This window comes from Calidris pugnax, unplaced genomic scaffold (assembly GCF_001431845.1).
Source record: "Calidris pugnax isolate Ruff unplaced genomic scaffold, ASM143184v1 scaffold20, whole genome shotgun sequence".
NCBI classification, from domain to species: domain Eukaryota; kingdom Metazoa; phylum Chordata; class Aves; order Charadriiformes; family Scolopacidae; genus Calidris; species Calidris pugnax.
In genome coordinates this window covers 608,577-630,831 of record NW_015094510.1, presented here as the reverse complement: position 1 = coordinate 630,831, position 22,255 = coordinate 608,577, and the positions used below count along the sequence as shown (strand labels likewise).

At 41.6% G+C, this 22,255-nt stretch overlaps 1 protein-coding gene across 2 annotated transcripts; it reads right to left on the bottom strand.

The window, feature by feature from the left end:
* Positions 1-8,947: 8,947 nt before the first annotated feature.
* On the bottom strand, positions 8,948-18,179 carry COMMD6 (COMM domain containing 6). 2 transcript variants are annotated; one of them, XM_014966169.1, is made up of 7 exons: positions 18,105-18,179; positions 17,206-17,264; positions 16,564-16,629; positions 16,321-16,397; positions 14,856-15,024; positions 13,605-13,757; positions 8,948-12,552 (listed from the first exon to the last, which is right to left on the bottom strand). In XM_014966169.1, the coding sequence occupies exons 1-7, from the start codon at positions 18,151-18,153 to the stop codon at positions 12,502-12,504; spliced, it is 624 nt and encodes a 207-aa protein (XP_014821655.1). In that variant the 5' UTR covers positions 18,154-18,179; the 3' UTR covers positions 8,948-12,501. The 2 variants fall into 2 exon arrangements, with proteins under 2 accessions (XP_014821655.1, XP_014821656.1); XM_014966170.1 differs by having other exon boundaries at positions 12,344-12,552; positions 16,564-16,645.
* Positions 18,180-22,255: the final 4,076 nt, after the last annotated feature.

Below are 22,255 nucleotides of genomic sequence, written 5' to 3'. Positions count from 1 at the left end.
TGCGGGGTCCCCCCCCGTCCGGGGGAACACCATCCTTGTCGCAAACTGTCTTGCAGCAGCCTCTCCCTGCCGAGCCGCTGTCAACTCAGAGTTTAATTAAGACAGCTTTAAAAAAAAATATTTATTATTATTTTTTTTCCCCTCTATGTTTCTTTTTCCTGCTTGAGCTGTTGGACTTGGTTGTGTTTGGTTTTTTTTTTCTTCTCCTCTTGGCTATCGCGATAACACATCTTTTGTCAGCGAAAAATCCGCCACCTACTGTAAACCTTAGTAACTGGTCTCTACCTGAGAAAGTGGCCGGACAAAGGTTTTTCAGTCCAAAAGCATCCTTGTCCCTTCTGCTGTGGTCAACGTGAGTGACCCTCCTCGCGTGTAACGGCTGTGGCAACAGCGGCGGTAATTCCCAGTAACACGCTATTCCGGCAGTGGTTTTATCCCTGCCTAGAAAAAAAGAAATAAAAAGAATAAATCTCTATCTGGAGCTGAAGAGCGACTGTGTAATTTGAGGCTGCCTGCTAGATCGTTTGGGCAGAGAAGGGGTCACGCATCCCAGCAGGTCACAACGGTCTGAACCGACACAAAAACTGTCACGTTAGCAGGATTTTAATAGCGTTACAAGCAACTATGCTCATTTTCATGACCAAAGGATTTTTCTTTTTTTCTTTCTTTTTTTTCCCCCAGATTAATCATCAGGTTGAGTGCATTTAGGCTTATCGGTTGTAATTTTCAATGTTCTGACTCAGACCTCAAATATACCTCATCCTACAGAATCCTAAAATGAACTTTTTTTTTGGAACAGCTAATGCCAAAAATGCATTAGGCCATGTCACGTAGGCTGGACACCAGCTTTACGATTTGCTAGAATGGTGCGAGTTCGAAGCCAGAAGGGAATTGCTTTCCAAAGCTATTTTCACAGGTGTTAACATCCAAACTGCGATAGAATAATAACGGCCAAACGTTGGGGATCACAAACCTAAAACAATTTCTCGTCCCTTTGGTCTGCACAGCTGGGGCTAACCCCTGGGGGATGTGCCTTGAGATGCTGCGCTCCGGCGTTGCGGGATGACGGTTTGGGAGCCGCCGGCATCCTCTTAACGGCACACCTGGAAGAAGACCCGTTCTCTTCCTGGCAGCAGCCCTGGCACCAACTTGATGCTGCGGTGAACTGCTCGTTTTCTGCCAGTTCCATTCCATGATCCGCTTCTAATTGAAGTGACAGCCCTCAGAGAGATCCCGCCGCGGGCACAAAGGAAGCGGGAATAGCTGATGGGGGCTGGGGGTGGCCGTGGTGGTGGTGGGGGTGGTGAAAAAGGCCAGCAAGACCACTCGCTTCTTCTGGGAAGGGTTGGTGAGATGATTCCTCTGGAGCGTGAAGCTGCAATTCAGTCGCTTGAGTGCCAAGACCCATTTAAACTCGCAGGAAAGTGAACCCAACGCTGAGCTTGCTCAAAAACCAGCAGGGAAACCCCCTGGTACGTTGTGCTGGGAGGGTTTGAGGTGGGATAACCATGAAAAGGCTCTTAACAAAGCAGCCTAAGGTGGGGGGAGGCTGCAACACGCTGAATTGCTGCAGCAGCTTACAAACGCCGCCTCCGAGATTCTTAGATCCCTTTGTATGATGTTTGTCCACGACCTACCAAAACCAGGTTGAGGACAGCCACCTAGGCTTTTAGGCGATACAAGTAATTAATAATAATCAGGAAACATAAACACAATCTTGAGAATATGTTAAAAAAAATAGCAAAAAGAGGCCGAAATTCTTTAAAGCAATCACAGATCCATTGATGTTCTCACATTGTTCAAACGGAACACAAAGACTTCAATCATTGAATCACAGAATCATCATGGTTGGAAAGGACCTCTGAGATCACCAAGTCCAACCATATACACACAAAAGACCCCCACAATCTCGGCCATTAAAGCATGCCCTCAAGTGCCACATCTACACCTTTCTTGAATACCTCCAGAGATGGTCAGGCCTGACCACACTCTCAGTAAAGTAATTCTTCCTAATATCTAATCTAAACCTCCCCTGCCACAGCTTCAGACCATTTCCTCTGGTCCTGTCATTATTCCCTTGGTAGAAGAGGCCAACACCCACCTCTCTACAACCTCCTTTCAGGCAGTTGTAGAGGGCAATGAGGTCCCCCCTCAGCCTCCTCTTCTCCAAACTAAACATAGCCAGTTCCCTCAGCCTCTCCTTGTATGACTTGTTCTCTAGACCTGTTCTCTTGACCCCTCACCAGCTTGGTGACTCTCCTCTGGACACGCTCCAGCAGCTCAATGTCCTTCTAAGGCTACAGAGCTGGGTTTTCAGCTGCTACGGATGCCACTTCAATTTTTACAAATTTCTTTTACCAGGTAGAAGTGCAAGGAACAAAATGTGGAAAATGAAGCTGAATTTCTTAAATGGTCACTTGTTGGGCCAGTTACGCAAAGCCGTTTGGGTTTCTCCTTCAGTTGGGTGATTTGCTTAGAATCATAGAATCATAGAATCGTCTAGGTTGGAAGGGACCTTAAAGATCATCTAGTCCAACCATCAACCTAACTCTGACAAAAAATAAATAAGAAATAAGCAATAAAAAATCCCTAAACCATATTCTTGAGGACCATGTCTACCCGTCTTTTGAACATGTCCAGAAATGGTGCCTCAACCACTTCCCTGGGCAGCCCATTCCAATGCTGGATAACCCTTTCCGTGAAGAAATGTTTCCTAATATCCAATCTAAACCTCCCCTGGCATAACTTGAGGCTATTTCCCCTTGTCCTGTCGCCTGTGACTTGGGAGACGAGACCAACCCCCACCTCTCTACACCCCCCCTTCAGGGAGTTATAGAGCGCCATAAGGTCTCCCCTCAGCCTCCTCTTCTCCAGACTGAACAACCCCAGCTCCCTCAGCCTCTCCTCATAAGACTTACGTCTTACTTACATACTTAATATGATATGAGATCTGGTTACTGTGACCTAATTTATTTGTATTATTGAATTCTTCATACAAGTCCCTTTTAAGATGAAATTAATCTAGATAAACTCTACCACTAATATTTTACCTCCCTTCAAATTTGAATTCTCAGATGTTAATCCAAAGTTTTGATGCTTTCTTTTCGCTTCAGCTATTTATGTCTCTCCGAATCGATTCTTCGCAGTAATCCCTCTTAGCTGTCCGTTACCTTTATCCATTTACTTCATTATTTCTTTCTTATCCTTTAATCTGCCTACCATTTTTTATCCCCCCCATCTCATTACTAGTGTTTCATTAGAAACTCAGTCCTCTAGTTACATAACTTTTCTTCTTGAAGTTGGTCCCTTTTTCTCACTTCTCTTCACTTGTAAGATTTCATGCAGCTTTAAGTTAAAACTTCCTGATTTCTCTCATCTCGAGCCCAGTATTCCTTTGCCCATGACCTCTGTCTGACATGCCTCTCAGGTATTTTTTCTCCTAGCACTTAAAATTATAAAGATAACAAAAGCATCACCATCCTGTAATTCTTTGCGCAATATAGTTAGGAATTAGCTTAAACTATATAATCCTTATAGCTCAGTTAATGGGAATCCGAAACTTCGGGACAGAGAAGAAAGCAACTTTCTGCAGCTCGTATCCACAGAGCTTTGAAAAAAAGACGTGTCTGTTCTTGAGGAAAGAACAGTTTTTCTCCAGGTCATCCCAAACGGAAAGAAGTGTTAATGCAGCACCCGTGCAGAAACACGACAGACAAGGCCTCAGACACGACAGACAAGGCCTCAGTCAAGAGGCCACGCTTCTCTTTTTTTAATTGCTTTCTTAAATTATTATTGGCTAAGCTTCTTGAAACAAATTGTAAAATTCAAAGTGAAAACTATGTTGGAAGATCTAAAGTACATCAAGTGCTGTGCTCCATAATTGCCGTGTCATGTGCTGCAAATACATGTTCAGTTGATCAAACAAAACCAACCACGCACCCAGCCAGACTTTTTGGAATCGCTGATAACCTGCCATTAATTTCTGTTGACTAAACAGGCATTAGATGTGAAATCTCTCAAAATAAGGTATATTACTGAAGTGACCAATCATAGATACAATTACCTATATGTAAGTAAATGCCTCTGAGTATTTGGATTCAATGCACTTGTCAATGGAGTACTACATGCAAAGATTGTTTTTCCAAGTAAAATAAGTGTTTTCCTTCTGTTTATGAAAGGAAGTATGATTTGTTCACTAAGACAATACCTCGATTAAATATACTGCTTCTGCATATGGCACCACAGCAGCCATTTCATCTAGCATATCTGGATCATCAATTCATCTTCAGCGTCAAAGGATTTAAACCTGCAAAATGGTGAGCAACCACAGTTCTCAGTCATTTCTTCAGGAGTGGGGAGACCTCAGCATCTCACATGATCAGACTGTTAATTGCTAGTAATTATCCATCCCCTTAAGCCTTCTAGCCACAATTTTAATTGCAGAAAAAATATTAAGTTATTAGAGGAGCTGTAGACTTGACTTTACAATCCCATAAATTATTCATAACTTCAACCACCTCGGACTAGAGTACTTCAGTTCAGTAATATGCCCTGTAGCTGGGATCGCTTCTCATCCCATGACTTTTCTACAAATGCTGTCACTTAACTCTCTGGGATTTTATGGTCCACTGCCCTATTTGCATTATTTTTAACCAGTCAAATTTTATTTTACTCTCAGATCACCTTTGAGTAAGATCTGAGATAGAGACTGTTTGACTTTAGAAAACATTTTATTGATTTAAACTACCTAGTCTTATTTAAAAACTCTAATGAATTAACTTTTGGAAATGTAATTGAAGCATTAGAAAGTAAGTTCAGTAGACTAGGCATATTACCAAGGTTTTAAACTTTAACTACTAGAGAAACTCTGGTGCCTCCTCTAGGAAGTGTATAAAAACACCACTAGAAATAATTAAAACTGTGTATTTTGCCAGATGTATAGAGGTTATTATAGTTTAAGATGTAATGCCAAAGGTCTGAGTAAGATGTATCAGTCTTGCAGAGACATGTCAATAGCAGGAGACACTCACTGCAATTTGTACACAATAAAAATGATGAAAAATTCATCTGATAGGGGGTTGGGTGGCTTGGTTTTATTATTTTTTTTTCCTTCTCAAATGGCACTAATCTTTTTTGATCATAATGACAGATTATAATTTGTTCTGCCAATAAGAACCACTCCAAAACAGGTTTAAGGGAACTGGAATAATCCCCAGCTAGAAATTTCTCTAAACTTAAGGCAACCCACCACATTCTATGTCTGTGTTCAGTGCATTGTTACTCCATTTAATGTAGCACTGATTAAGAGAGACAATGCATCAAATTATTATATTTCTCTTCAAAGAAGCATTTGACTGTGGAACAGATTCTTTATGTTTGTCATTTTTCCATGTAACAGTCATCCCAAGAAGCTTTCTGGCACAGCAGACTTGGAATCCAGTGAAGAATAGCAATCCTTTTTTTTAAAACTGAGTTTCGATCTCAAGTGCTGTGTGCTTATGTGTGATCATAGTGTCACCAGAGTGACACTTCTGCATTTTGGTGTTGGCTTTTTGGTTGTTTTTAAGGTTTCTCCCTCTAAAAAAAAAAAAAAAAAAAAAAAAAGGGTATCATATGAGCTTACTAAAATCCCTGTTGTTACAAAAATACAGTTTGGTGGCTGTTAGCAGCTCAGCCCACTTGCAAAGCTAGTTACCACAGGAGATAAAGCAACTTCTGCAACAAGAACTTCCACGTCCCAAATTATTTCTGCTTTTATATAAAGGAGGCATTTACTTCCCTACGATTCCCCAGGCATTGCAGTAACACACAAAGAAGAGGAAAAAAAATGAGGAAAAAGAGTGTACTGCTACTGCTACAATTTACTTCTCTCCCTGACAGTGCCCTCTATCTTGTTTTGTCATTTGGAAAGGATCCTGGTGCCCTCCAACTCTCCGTGATGGAAACTAAGACAGGATTTCTTGTCATTGCCAAAGTTTGAAGGAACATCTTGGTATTACTGCACAAATGTATTATTACAAAGAATGACCCACAGGGTAGAAAGGTTAGATCTGTATTACGGTGCAGAAATAATGCAGAATAAAGAGACTCTGGGAGGCCAAGAGAACTTCAAAGGTCACAAATTACATTTGTGCTAGAGAAAAATGCAAATACCATTAAGACTTTGACAGTGTATCTCTATTAAAATGTTACTGCAACTTCAGAACTCAGTACTGTACGTCTGGTAAGAGAAGGTTTATCATGAACAGTTTATCACGAACAACAGGGCACTTGTTGTCCCAGCACAATGCCAAGGACAGTGCCAGCAGAACTGCCAAAAAAAAAAAAAAATAACAGATGGGAACCCCTTAATCCTCTTTCTCATCGTCCTTGACTCTCTCCTAGGTAAATCGACATCTGGTGTCTTCACTTGGGCATCTCTCTTGTCTTCCCACCTCCCCAGCTGCAAGAAGCAGCGCTGCAGAGCGCAGCAGTGATTGATGTGAGACACACGCTTATATTCCTCTACTCATTTTAGATGTAAACTTTAACACCCCTCTCAAGCTTCATGTGTGGTTACAGCATCCAGTACTTGCCAGTTCAGAAGCACGACTGGGAAGGAAGCCCATCTTGCTTTAAATTGGCCAAGCTCTCCAATGAATACTTTTTTTTTAAAACAACTGTAACCTGCTTAAGACACAATAGTGAGGAGATTCTGGGCCCGTTAATGCGGAACGGAAAAATTCTTTGCAGGTTCAATACTACCAAGAACATCTGAATGCTATTTTTCTGATTCAGAGGTAGTTCACAAGTGAATTAAGCTACAAGGCCACTTTCAGTGGCAGAGAAGTATATTCCTAAGCGTGGCATGACACCAAGAACTAGGCTGCGTAAAAAATACAGAAAAAGGAATTCAAGAGTGGTTAAACTGCATAAACACTGGCATAGAGAAATGCAAGTGCTTATTCTATTAATAAGATACAGATCTAAATAAATCTGTTTGAGAGATGTCGAGCACCTCTCCTATGAAGACAGAATGAGAGAGTTGGGGTTGTTCAGCCTGGAGAAGAGAAGGCTCCAGGGAGACCTTACAGCAGCCTTCCAGTACCTGAAGGGGGCCTGCAGGAGAGATTAAGAAGGGACTTTGTAGTAGGGCATGTAGTGATGGAATGAGGGGTAATGGCTTCAAATTAGAGGAGAGTAGATTTAGATTAGATATTAGGAAGAAATTCTTTCCTGTGAGGGTGGTGAGGCACTGGAACAGGTCCCGCAGAGAAGCTGTGGATGCCCCATCCCTGGAAGTGTTCAAGGCCAGGCTGGATGGGGCTTTGAGCAACCTGCTCTAGTGGGGGGTGTCCCTGCCCATGGCAGGGGGGTTGGAACTCGATGATCTTTAAGGTCCCTTCCAACCTGAACCATTCTATGATTCAATGTATAAACTAGGGGGAAAAAATGTAAAATAAGAATAGGCCCCAATAGAAATGAACCATGACACTACTTAAAGAGCAATTCATAATGCAGAAGTGTTAGCATAATTAAATTACTGTTTTAACCTACTGCAAATATACACTGTATATTCTGATATCATTAAAACGCTGAATGTTGCTTTTGTCACTGGAAATCTTTACACTTTTCAATAATTCACACAGAAGCTGACTATTTCCCTACAATGTAAGAGGTAGGATGGAAGTTGTGGTGATATGAATGTGTACCGTTACAGATATAAGCTATACCAGGGTGAAAATAAGAAGTCCTTATCCTATTATCAGACACCCTCTCAAAGGATTACCAAGCATCAAGCCTATATGCAGGAGTGCCACCTGGTGACCGATGTTATGACAAATTCCACTTAAAATACTACATAGAACCAAAAATTATTGTATGAAGTGACAGAGTTTCCCTTCTTTTTTTTTTTTTAATGTGCATATTAAAGCTTAGTGTTCCAAAGCTCAATATGTGAAGTATAAAAACTGACACATATACATATATAACAGTATTTACAATGTAAACACTAACAGAGTATGTGGAAACTATGGCACCTACACATATTGGACAGAAATTGTTGCCACAGGTACAGCAGCTACACCATAATTAGTCATAGGAGGAAAATGCAGCACAGAGAGAGGAAACCTAGAAACACTAAAATTAGCCTTCTCCGAAAATATAACCATCTCAGCTTCCCTACTTCCTCAATGACACAAAGTCATAGATAACTAACAGACTTATCCCAGCGACTCAGTACAAACAGCAGGTCGGTTCTCCACCGTTCTTCAGAAAAGCATGGAAGCAAGCATCAGGAAGTCTTTCAAAGCATGCACAACAGGGTCCTTCCCTACTTCCTCAATGACACAAAGTCATGGATAACTAACAGACTTATCCCAGTACAAACAGCAGGTCCTTTCTCCACCATCCTTCAGAAAAGCATGGAAGCAAGCATTAGGAAGTCTTTCAAAGCATGCAGGACAGGGTATGAGGAGCGCCCAATGTCATCCCTCTAACACAAATGCTTCCTTATCAGCAGCTCAAGCACCCTGAGTGCAACCAGATGAGTATGGACAGTGCTGTAGAGCAGAAGCACAAGGAAAGGAAACATTTAGCCAAATGCAGAGGGTGATGAGCAAACCCAGCTGTTTAGGAGGCAATGGAGCCTGAGGAAGGGAGGACACTACAGCAGCACACCATGTAAGCTCAACCCAGGTCAAGGCAACCACAGGCTACTGGGTAAGATTGAGGCTGTTGCATTTTAAGTCCCTCCCCTCCTTGCAAAGGTTCTTCAAAAATGGGGCATTTTTCGCTGCAGGTAGATTAAATGACTTAAGCTCCTTTGTATGTTATTCTAGTACCCATGAAGACTCAACAGAAGAACACTGCATGCCTCTGCAAAGGACTGGAAATTACCTTTTCATTATGCACTCAGTTAAAAGGGTAATAAAACACTCAAATATGATAGGAAAGAAGGAAAAGGAAACATTCTCCCTCAAATTTATTATTTCTCTGTTTTCAATCGGTCCAAGTAATGTATCTTCAGGTGTTCAAACAGAGTGCAAAGGCTCAAAAGTAAGAAGGTAAAAAAAAATAAAAGGGGATAGGCAGAGTCCAGTAGAACATTGTTACATACCTTTCAAGTGGGGTTGAAGAAAGGCAGTACAATTTTGAGGAAGCAGAAACAATAAGCTAACATAGACAGGCTTTTTACTTCAGCCATGATTCAGCCAAAGTGTGCAGAAGCTAGATGTATAAAACAGTGTACAGAAATGACTACAGCCATTTGTGCACTCTTTCTGCAGGCCTTTCTCCATTTTTCTATGAAATAGCTAGTCTGTTGGAAACTAGTGGAAAAAGAACAAAGGTCATGTGATGAAGACTACAGTTATTGCCAGCAGACTCTTTCATTATTGCCTCCCTTGGGTTTGTTTACTGTGCGAGACTCTTTTTTCCTCTTTTCCTTCCTCTTGCTCTGTTCCAGGCAAATGTTGAAAAGAAAAATTGTTTACTTGTCTTCTAAATAGTTAAGGAAAGAGAACCACTTGAATGCAATTTCCTGCAAGATTTCATTAGTCTCATATGTCTTCTGTCTTTTCCTGGTTCAATACAGCATTTTGTCTAGCTGTAAGTAATTGATAAAAATATTCCTTGCAGCCTGCAGTTATCCCTCAGCTCCTGGGTACCCCATCACAGAAAAAGACCACATTCGTCTGAACTTCATCCTAATTTAATAAGGAAAGAAGTTTAGTCATAGTCTAGTCCTGAACTTTAACCATTATGAGACAGACTTTCACACAGTAGGCTTAAAACAAAATACAGACCATCATTACCTTTGTTACCTATAGGTTTAATGACTGTGGACTTACAAAAATAGTCGTTATACAATTTCATATCAGTCAACAAGTAGAATTAGGAACACACAAGGACTCCTGACTCTCTTTGAAGAGATTTGGTTCCTGCACATACAGACTAACAATTCAACAGCTTGTTTGAACATGTTAATATTGCTACCCTGAAAACTGTTAGGGTTTTAGTTAGGGTTTTTTTTTTTTTAATGAAGTCTTTAATTCTTCCATTACTCAGTATAGGAATTCCTACCGATAGCGATCAGGACAAATCTCAGAAGTTTGAGTACATAGCCAACTTTTAATCACATCTCCTGGATGTCCAAAAACACCTCTGAAAATTCTCAGACAGTTGTGCTGGTATAGCACACGTGTCCAGGCATCTTCCAGGCAGAGTTACAACATGCTGGAGTTCAGGGACATTTCAGAAGCATTCACTAGTATTTCTAGAATATTTGACCTGACAAAATGTAAGACTTTTCAAAGGCTGCCAACTTTCTCCTCTTCCTCACGGACCAAGCAAGAACGGTAACTTAAAGTTTCCTCATTACCTTCCAGCATCTACTAAATTGTTGTTTCTAGAAGACCTGATTAATTAAATCTTTTCCATCCAGTTACAATGAAGGCACAAGTATTTCCAGCTACATGAAGAACTTAAGTGCATTAGAACAAAATGAGAAATATTTGTTAGGCTCTGGTTTTACTAAATAGTATTCTTTTTCTGGAACTCTTGCATTGATGTAAACCAATTGATTCACTAGGCCAAAGAATAACAGAGTTTTCCAGTTACAGCAGCCTTACACTCCAACTTCTGCAAATTAAAAAGAAAAATAATCAGCTGCTCGTATCACTTTTCCACACACAGACAGGATTTTTTTGCACTATGTTCAGCCCCAAACCCTTGGAGGCAGACACGGGAATAGGCAAATGGGAAATCTGTTCCCAAGACCATTTTGCCACCATTGAGATGGTCCTGGAAAAAAGCAATCTGCTCTGCCCAGCTGCAAAGCTAAACACCTCAGTGTAGCACAAAGGAAATATCACCCAAATCAATAGCCACAGCCCAAAATTTGTAGTATCTTTTGTTAAAGCCAACCCTGTTTCACTTACTTGGGCTTCTAAGCAACTCCAAATACTGTTCTTATGCACCATGCATAATACCCAAATAGTGAGGGTTTAGCTCTCTTGATTGAAAGGACTGCAGTGTGCAGCACACACAATGTGTTGCAGCTTATTCTCCATGACACAAATATGCAGGCATAACCTCTATCAATGACTTTCAGCCAGCTTCTAAAAAAGTTAAAAACATCTAAGTGGGTTAGAAAGGTAGATGCTCTCATTTACGGCAGCTTGAAGTCACTTGAGAATCTGCCCCAGCAAAACCAGTTCTCAGTATAGACCACTCTGAAGCTGCGGCATGAGCTTCAGTCTGCCCATCAGCATGAATTGTCTCTCTTCAGATTTACTTGCTCTACTACATCACCACCACATGTTGAAATGCCACAGTGTTGTTTTTATTACATCCTACTAGGTTTGCAGTTTGTGTTTTGTTTATGGAAAACAAGAAAAAACAACATAGAAAAAAAAGAGCGCACGCAAGCACACCGGATTTATCACTCTCCCTTTGGAAATCCCCCATTCCAAATGGGAGTCAAAGTCAAAATTCTGCTGGTTAGGACATTCTCTGAGAGCAAGCATGTGCACTACAGTACAGTGGACTCTTGCCACAAAACACAAGCAGCAAAGAAATCCTGTTGACTTGTAGTGTGGTTCTTTCTCTGATGTGCTGGGCTAAAAGTCCAGCCTGAATTTTCAAGTTTCCTCTTGACTTTTCTTGTTCAGAGTTTGGAGTGAGGCACCTACATCAATATTCTAATTTAATCAGAAAGCAGACTGCTGATCAAAACATCAAGCAGAGTGCCACAGATTAGAGTTGGATTAAATGCAAAGACAAAAATAAATTAAAATGCTTTTGAATTAAATTCACCTTTCTATCTTTATTTAAAATTAGCCCTTGGGCTTCATTTCAGAGAATAAATTTTAGGTCTCCAGAAAAGTTTAATGCATTAATTCAGTTTTATAAACCCAGGTAGTGGGAAATAAGCATTTGAAATTAAGAAGCTGTTGGGACAAGTACATTCTTCAGTTATTAAAAGAAAGCTGAAAGTCAGAACCGCAAGTACCTGCAACTAACAACTTGACATTGCTATTCCTCAATAACTGTATGCTTCTTATGTATGTACTCCTTACATTTAATATTATCGTTGAGTCTAAGTGCACCTGAATTTTATGGACAAAAGCACTACCATGGGATTTACACTTCTCTCTGTATCTTCCCAGTCAACGTTTTCATGTGTCTTTCCACACTCCAGAGATAAATGTGTAGTTTCGTATGCGTAGTTTCTTACTCTTGGATATTAGAAAGTCTACAGTGATGTTTCTCCATACACATCCTGATCTTTTTGTCTACCAGGATGAAGAAAAGTTGAATGCATTTTCCCAAACACTGAAGACTTGGCTTCAAGTACTCAAAACCGAAGACATCTTCACAGCAACGCAAGGATGATGCTGACAAATACCTGTCAAAGACACGGATACATACCTCGCTGCACAATGGCACTTTATCCCCCGTGCAGAAGGGAAAGTTTACTTATCTAAGTCTGTCCAAAGTTTCAGTGTAAATAAGTTCTCTTCAAACTGTTTCAAGAACAGCTGCCATTTCCTTGAACTGCTTGAAGAAGTTCTAAAAAGCAAGAGTTAAGATAAATTTTAGTTGCTTGAAGAAAAGCTCGAACTGTAGTTCAAACTAGTACATAGACAAAAGACACAACACATGTTTCTCACACTCCCTCTCTCTTCCAGTTACAATTTGCAACTTTTGAGTTTCTGCTTTTCTTTTTGTGGGCTGGTTGGCTTTTGGGCACATTCACTATTAAACCTACACAGCTGATGCCTTATTTGCATGGGCTTGCTTATTAATAGGAGAAATGCTATGAAAGAAAAATACAAAGTAGCTCTTGCACCACAACAAAACAAACACCAAAAAGCCTTCTCACACAAAGATTTCTATTCCCAACTGAAATAATCCAGGCTTCTCAAGTATAGCATCCATTTCTAATAGTAGTTGAACAGCAAACTATTAAATAGGTTTCAGCCAGAATTTATACAACATTTCACAACACCTAAGGAATCAGAATATTCTTCTCAAATTCCTGCCAATCCAACTCTGAGGATTTATTTATTTGTAAGATTGTATGATATTCTAAGTGATGTATTCACCCTTTAAACAGGAATGACAACAGAAGTGACACATTTATATAAAATTAAATAAGTTCCATAAGTTGACAGATGAAGTCATAGCAATTAAAAGCTAGTGGTGACAAAGCTGACTGACCTCCATTCCTAATTATTACCAAATGTTAGGCTTAACCCAAGTTTTCGATTTTGAAGCTGGGAACAGTTCCACAGATTTAGAATATCCTAACCATTTTTAATAAGGCAGAGTGACAGCTGACAGGAAAGACCCAAGAGTTTTTACATCTTCAGTTGTTCACTTGTAAGAGAACCAATTAACGACTGCTCAATTCACATTTTCATTTAAGTGATGTAGAACTAAATGCTATGAAATAAGTATTTAGCTTCAGCGTTTTAAATATTTATTGAATGCTTCATCTTTGAGTGACTGTATTAGTAAATAAAAAACTCAAATGTATGCATCAAGGTATACATTTGTTCCTTCACAACAATGTCACTGTTGTTTTTAAGAGACTGAATCAAGTAACACCGATTACAGACCTGGAACTGTGGGATCGTCATTTCAAAAGATTTGTCTGTTATTTGTCCTGAAGGGTCTGCCACTTTTAGTGTCACTGTAACATAAGGATACTTCAGAGACCTGCAGGTGTCAGAGCTCATCGCAACTCCCAGTTTCCATTCCATATCTACAAACTGCAAAGAAGAAAATAATTTGAAACTGTTCAAGAAAGATCTAGCCTACCATTGCTGTTCTGTTGGATGGATGTTTTACAGGCAATATAGGACACCTAGAGCTTCTATCCAAACGGGAAACACACACCCATTTAGACACGATTGTGAATACAAAATTATCTGCCTTCCATTTCATAGTGAAAAAAATAAGCATTTGAATAAGTTACTTCACTTAATCTGTTTTCCTTAGTCAATAGTCAAATACAGTCTATTTAAAAGTTCTAGCAAGAGGAGCTTGAGCCACAGGGTTCATCCGGTTTGTATATCACTCATGCTTTTGTCATGTTTATTTAGAAGTTTCTAAATCAAGTGGAAACGTGATAAAAACCTCAGACAGTTCTCAAAAATTTTGTAATGACAATAACACAAAAGAGTAAGGCATTTCATAACTGTATTGTGGATAAATCAAAGTACATCACACATACATTTCAGATAGGCAAGTTATCATTTGTAGCCTTTTTATGATAGGCAGAATTGTTGAATAAAGAGAAGAGAGCCCTTAGAAGCTCACTATCAAGCCTCAGATAAAGATTTTTTTTCCTAATTCCACACTCTTTTAAACTGTTGCTAGAATAAAATATCCTGAAATGCAAATCCACTCTGCTATTTTTTTAAAAAGCAATGCTGGAAATTGACAGAAAGTATCTTTAAAAAAAGTTTAAACTTAGGGGAGACAAAGAATAAAACAATTAAGTGCTGGTGCTATCACCTCTAAGGAATTACTCACATTTCAAATGGATTTATTAAAACAGCTCATACAATTGTCTGCCACACTGGCCACTACTCACCTTCGCTAGCAGTACTATAAAGCACTAATTTATTAAAAGGTATGAGATGTGCATTTACCATCCAAACAATAACATCAGAATACCATTCAGTATTTAGACAGCCTTTACTGCATATGCTTCTTTATCTGGGTAGATATTTGGCAACATATACATATATATGAAAGCTTTAGGCAGTGAAGATACCACCACATGCTTGACAATACAAAATACACTATGAAGCACTGACATTTCTGAAAAGTTAATGGTTAACTGCACCTTGTCATTTAGTTACCTGTCCCATTGCGGCCATATTTCTTGCATCTTCTGACACACTAATGGATTTGCCCTGCTCATTCCACACGTGACGAATAACTTGAACTGCGTGTTTTGGCAGCGCGCTGACTGCATTGTCCAAGGTGGCGACGAGTTCTTCCGTAGAGAGATTGTTTCTGGCTGCTGTGCTATAGGTATATCCAAATAACATGACATCAATTTCATTCTCCACAAATTTAATAAAATTTCTCACTTCACCCCAAACAGGCAATTTTTAATTTCTGCTTTATGTGTCTATGCACTTTACAAAAATTAGGCAGCCTGCGATTTATTTTTTTTTTAAGAATATTTTACTAATCTTTGGTATCCACATGCAAAAACCAACATGATTTGACTTCTAATGTATCTTAACATGCAGACACCAAACTTTGCCTGGCTTGCACAACACACAACATCAAAACAAAAATAATCACAGCCTCCAAGTGCTGTTGCAATTGAAAAAAAGACATAATTCAGAGAAAGATGTGTGCATAGAGCAGTTAAACAACATTATTACTTTAGAAACAAGGCAGTTCAATTAAACATTTAGGAGAGGTAATTTAAGTATCACCAAAAGGCAAGTAAGGACCTCCAGGTAATGGTATAATTGGTACTAACAGGAGTCAAATGATGCAATAAATGCTCAACAGAAAAGGCAGCAAGTCTAGAGGTAAATTGCAACTCAATTTCCTCAACAGAAACAAGTGAAAAAAATCTTGCACCCTAGGTTTGTTCATGCAGATCTGTTCCTCTTAAAGAGACATTAGTAAAAGAGAAAGAGTTGGTCATACAAGTAGTATGGTCTCATAGAATTTAAGGCTTTGTATTTTATAGAGGAAAGTGTAGTATGTTAAATTTTCTACTGACACATTTTCTTCAGTCATATTAACGTCACATAAAATGTTTAGATACTAGATATTAAAAGAACAAGATCTAGAAAATTTTATCTTTCTGAAAATAGAAAAACATACAGCAAAACAACAGCTGAAAATACTACCTAAAACCTCTACCTTTATCACAGTAGAGTTCAACATTATAAAACTGTGTGCCTGTCAAACAGGAACATATGCTGATTTCTAATCTCTAAGGAAAAAAAAGTTTTTAGAACACACTTCTTCCAGTCAAAGGTCTAGCTGACTTAGCTCTAGAACTGAGCTTAACTTCCTCTTTTACTTTACCAATAGTCCTAATGCTTGCAGAAAAGATCTTACAACAATTTCCTCTCTTTAGTTTTCTTTTTTTATTACAAAAAACAACACTACATATAATAACTACACATTTTTTTAAGAACATAAACTAAGCCCAGTTATTTTTTGCATACTGGGAGTTAAAAACTTACCCATATCAGTTTTATACCCACATTTGATGTCACTTTTTGACACCCCTATTAATTTGGGGTGAAGGGGAAAAAAGGCACAAGACAAAACACATTATTTTGTGCTTACCTAAACAGAAAGGAAATAATGTTAGCTATTCTTGCCAGGTCACCAATATTAATCTCAATTCCAGCTGTTTGAATTCTCTAGAAACAAAATGTTCAAACAATTACAAATTATAATAAATTATACATTAATAAAAACCTCTTTGTGTATACATATACACACACCCAAAAAATGACTTGAGAAATCTATCCTTTACAGAATATACAACTAATATATTTGCTTATAAGTGATAGAATCCAAACATACCTGACACAGTTCAGTTGTGTTTACACCTGGGATCTTATGGTTCAGATGCTGAATTATTTGTTCACACTGTGAAGAAAGTAAGCTTGAAAACATTCTTAATGCATATTTTAATACACAATATAAAGCTAGTTTGCATACTTGGAGATTACAAAACAAAAAAGAAAACTGGTTAATGCAAAAACACACAACAGGAGGATGCTTCAAATGCAGAGAGAAGAATAAAGCCATTGAAATGACTCATTGTAAAGTTACATCAAATCCAAGAAAAGCAAATAAACTCAGTGAAGGCTGTTAGTTACTACCTCACTGGCTATTCCTACTTAATACACCATTTTCATACTAACTGAACAGTCATTCTGTTCAAGTTCACACTACAGTAAACAAGCTGAATGTTTTCTAGCAAGCTAGCTCTATATCTTATTTGTATGAAAGGCAAAACCATGTCTTTTCAAGTCTTCCGTGACAAAAACATAAATTTAATGCAATCTCATTGCTCTTAGCAGGACTGGTCCATTTTATGCATCACGTAAATCTAAGCTACCACGTATGTACAGACAAAAACCAGAAGAGCTTAAACAAAAAAGTTTCCCAGAATCAAAGCGTTCCAGAAGCCATTCACAGCCAATTTATTGCCATCCTTACCAGTTCTGCAAAAAAGTCTTGAGGTATTGAATTAATCTTATCAGCTGCACCACCAACATCTGAAAAACACAAGCAGTTGCAATCAGAAGCAAATCCTTAAAGTGTTACCACAATAAATCTAATCTCTCTCTGAAGAATTCCTGGGTCATCATCCACACATTTACATTAAAGGTAAAGCTTTCTTTAAGGGAGTTTGTACTGAATTAGATATTAGGAAGAAATTCATTACTGTGAGGGTGGTGAGACACTGGAACAGGTTGCCCAGGGAAGTTGTGGATGCCCCATCCCTGGAGGTGTTCAAGGCCAGGCTGGATGGGGCTTTGAGCAACCTGCTCTAGTGGGAGGTGCCCCTGCCCGTGGCAGGGGGGTTGGGACTCCATGATCTTTGAGGTCCCTTCCAACTCAAACCATTCTATGATTCTATGAATTGCATTAGTGTGACCTGCTCAGCGTCCCAACTGAAATCTAATACGAGGAACCCCATAAGGCCTCGAAACCGAGCCAAAGCCTACACAACTGCACGGTTTGACAGCCCTGAACGACTCCCCCGACCCCACGGAGCAGCATCCGCACGGAGTCCCTCAGCTTAGCGGGAAGCTGGCCGTGCCCAGAGCCGCTCTCCTGCTCTAGCAACACAGGACCGCTGCTCTCCCTACGGCCACGCTGCCTCATCCAGCCCCCTCCGCTCCCCCTCCCTGCGCCGAAGCCCCGCTGGCCCAGCACAAGCCTCCGCCCGCTGGAACGGCAGGGCCCGGGCCCTGGGTGAGGCGTTTCCGCGGGACGGCCCCCGGCTAAGCCCTCAGGAGGGGGGAGCGCTCCACCCTACACCCCGTCCCTCGGGCCTGGGCAGGCCCGGCTCCCCTCAGCCCCACACCGGGGTCCCCTCCCGGTCCCCTCACCCAGCGCCTCCAACGCTCGCGCCAGCACCCCCACGGAACCGGCGGCCATGGCGCCGCGCCCCCGCCGAGGCCCGACTTCCGCCACACAACGCTCTGCTCTCTGATTGGCTCCGGGCCGTCTCAGAGCGAGGCGGGGCCAGCAGCCTCGCTGTTATTGGCTGCCGGGCAGGGAGCACGCGCTGTTCTCCCCGGGGCGGGGGAGGAGGGAGGGCGGAGCTTGCGGAGGCTGGGGGTGTGTGAGGCCGGGCGGGAGTGGGAGGGGAGGGATCGTCCCTCTCAAAGTGAATCGCCTGGGTCTGTAGGCAGCGGGTGGAAAAAGTCGCCTCCTGCTGCAGGTCCCTGGGCAGGTGCTTATGTGAGCGATGGCTTAGGAAATGGTGCTGGCATGACAATCGCCTGGGAAGGCTCTCAGAAGTGCCAGCTCAAATCAACATCTGGTTTGCACAACAAGTTGTTTGCTCGGTTTGGCTTATTGTTAACTGGCGTCAGGGTTGTGGTGGTGCTCTCTGTTACAGTCTCCGGTATATAAATCATGTACATGTGTACGCAGCACATATGCCGTATTGAATCTAGGATGGGTACACAGAATGACTTTTTACAGCTGGCTTGTGGAATCAGCCCATACACCTGCAAATAAACTATACAGTTCATGGATGATATCTGTAGATAAAATATGTCTTCAGTTTACTGGAAAAAATGGTAATTTATTGTAAAACTATGGCTAGAAAAATGTTCAATAATCTTTGCATGCTGAATGTAGTGAAGTAAGTTTGGGGTGTGGCTGGAGCCCTAAAGCAACGCTGATGCATCACCAGTTTCACCTTTTAAAAATAGCAAATACTCTTTGTCTAGTAACCAGTTTTAAATTTGCTTTTAGCTTTTCTTTCTATATTGTAATGCTGCAATCTCAGTAGATCTATTGTAAGACTGCAACAGAACAGTGAAAAGTAACTTGTCACGCAGTACCACTTGCTAGTTTAAAATGAAGTATTTTCAATAAACATTGATGAAAGAATGGAAATGAAAGAATTAAGAAGATACTTGGGGAGAAGAGTAATTATTATGGAACATGGTGTGTGTTTATGAGCTTTATACATTTCTGGTCTGTCTGATCCTGGCCTCTCCCTTTTAAAGTATCTAATTAAGTGTGCAAATGTTTTTAAGTAGTATGTGTTTTTATGACCTCATGATTGTCAAAACACTAGCAATGTACGTACTGGTAAGATCTGTCTGTGATAGCAAGGACCTGATTTAACAATCTCTTTGTTCATAACTTAGGTAACTATTACATACTTTGTTATCTAGAGAACTTTACATATTATTTTATATTACAATTTCATCAAGTCTCTTAGTAGCGCCTTTAGCACAATGACTAATATTTGTTATGTTCCTTTTCATTCTTTCTCCAAGGTCTGGAGGTAGATGTGAAGTTGAATATCTTGGTGGTTCGTTAATTACAGAATCACTTGCTGAAATTTGGAGTTATTTGGGGGTTATTTTCAGCAACATGTAAACACGCGTTTAGTTCTTTGGATTTGGAACAGAAGGTGGTGAAGTATGGGGTGATTTCAGCTTGTCTCCCCATCCACAGAATTAAACTCTCTATCTTTGGAAAATTCTAAGTGTGCTCTGTGAAGCTTGTCGCGGCAGAGGAAGGCAGGTGCAGACTGTGATGGTGATGTGACAGTACAGGCCCATCTCTTGGCTAGATAAGGGCTGAGATCTTAATATGAGGAGACACTTAGTATAGAAACTAGAAGACAAATCTCATGAGCTGCAAGTGGGCTGGATTGCTGAAGAGATACGCTACAGTTCTGTTGAGAGGTCGATACAGAAGCTTTAGGCACAGGCATGTAGGATCAGCTGGAGAGCTCCTCTGAGGCGAAAGACCTAGGAGTCCTGGTGGACAATAGGATGACCATGAGCCAGCAATGTGCCCTTGTGGCCAAGAAGGCCAATGGCATCCTGGGGTGCATCAAGAAGAGTGTGACCAGCAGGTCAAAAGAGGTTATCCTGCCCTTCTACTCTGCCCTGGTGAGGCTCCATCTGGAGTACTGTGTCCAGTTGTGGGCTCCTCAGTTCAAGAAGGACAGGGAACTGCTGGAGAGGGTACAGCAGAGGGCTAGGAAGATGATTAGGGGCCTGGAGCATCTCTCTTACAAGGAGAGGCAGAGGAACTTGGGTCTTTTTAGTCTGGAGAAGAGAAGGCCAAGGGGAATCTGGTAAATGCCTATAAATACTTAAAGGGAGGGTGTCCAGAGGATGTCTTTTCTCAGTGGTGCCCAGTGACAGGACAAGAGGAAATGGGCGCAAACTTGAACATAAGAAGTTCCATCTAAACATGAGGAGGAACTTCTTTACTGTGAGGGTGGCAGAGCCCTGGAACAGGCTGCCCAGGGAGGTGGTGGAGTTTACTTCTCTGGAGATGTTCAAAACCTGCCTGGACACATTCCTGTGCAGCCTGCTCTAGGTGGACCTGCTTTGGCAGGGCGGTTGAACTAGATGATCTCTGGAGGTCCCTTCCAACCCCATGTGATTCTGTGATCACTGTAGTCCTGCTAAGTGATAACGAGGGATAAAATAAAATAAAACATCGTTAGGTAATTTACTCCATTTCATAAGCTTAACATTTGCAGAATGAGGCGTAATTTGCATCTGAAGAGCTACACCGCGTTCTTCAAAGAGCTTTTCAGGCTGATGGGAGAAGGGGTATCTGTTAGGTGGTTTTTACGGTCCCTCAACTGTATGGTGTCCCCAACACCCTGCCTTTCTGCCCGCCTGGCACTAGGGTACTCCCGTCTCTACAGTACCTAGACACAGCGTTGTACTGCTTCCTTCTCTCACAGGACACTGGTTTGACTGTAAACTGGCACAGCTTCCATCTTCCCGGCACCCTTTGTGTTCGCCCTCCATGTACACGTATGCTCAGCCACCTGTTCCTGCCACCCCAGGTCTTTCTGGGCACGTGCTGAGCTGGCCCGGAGGTCCAGCTTATGGGTTTCTCCAGGCTGGGTGGGAGAATGGATTGAGAGCAGCCCTGAGGAGAAGGACTTGGGGGCATTGGTTGATGGAAAGCTCTACATGGGCTGGAAGTGTGCGCTCACAGCCCAGAAAGCCAGCTGCGTGCTGGGCTGCATCAAAAGCAGCATAATGAGCCAGTCCAGGGAGGTGATTCTGCCCCTCTGCTCTGTGCTGGTGGGACCCCACCTGGAGTAGTGTGTCCAGCTCTGGAGCCACCAACATAAGAAGGACATGGATCTTTTTGGAATGGGTCCAAAGGAGGGCCATGGAGATGAACAGAGAGATGGAGTAAGTCCCCTATGAGACAGGCTGAGAGAGGTGGGGTTGTTGAGCCTGGAGAAAGCTCAGGAGGACTGAAGGGAGAACTTGTGGCCTTTCAGCACCTGAAGGGGGGGGGCTACAGGAGAGATGGGAAGGGGCTTCTGACAAGGACATGTAGTGACGGGATGAGGGGTAACGTCTTCAAACTGGAAAAGAATTAGATTAGATTTTAGATTTAGATTAGATATTAGGAAGGAATTATTTCCTGTGAGGGTGCTGAGACACTGGAACAGGTTCCGCAGAGAAGCTGGGGATGCCCCATCCCTGGAAGTGTTCGAGGCCAGGCTGGATGGGGCTTTGAGCAACCTGCTCTAGTAGGACGTGTCCCTGCCCATGGCAGGGGGCTTGGAACTCGATGATCTTTAAGGTCCCTTCCAACCCAAACCATTCTATGATTCTAAGAGGGGGGAAATAACTGAGTATGGCACCGGTACGGGCACAGACCATCCCAGCACACATCTTCAGATACTCATGACAAAAAGCAGCTTGGCAAAACTGCTGGAAGTCAACATGGCAGAGGAGGCCACGGGGGTCCTGCGGGACATCTGGTGGACGAGGAGCCGGGAAGGTGCCCTGGCCCAAAGGCAGTGGCAAGTGATACCCTGCCTCAGTCTGCAAAGTGATACTTTGCCATGGTCTTTGAGAGCAAGGCCAGTTCTTCCCCGAGTACCCAGCCCCCTGAGTGTGGCCAACAGGTCGAGGGAGGTTATCCTCCCTCTCTACTCTGCCCTAGTGAGGCCCCGTCTGGAGCACTGTATCCAGCTCTGGGCTCCCCAGTTCAAGGAGGACAGGGAACTGCTGGCGAGGGT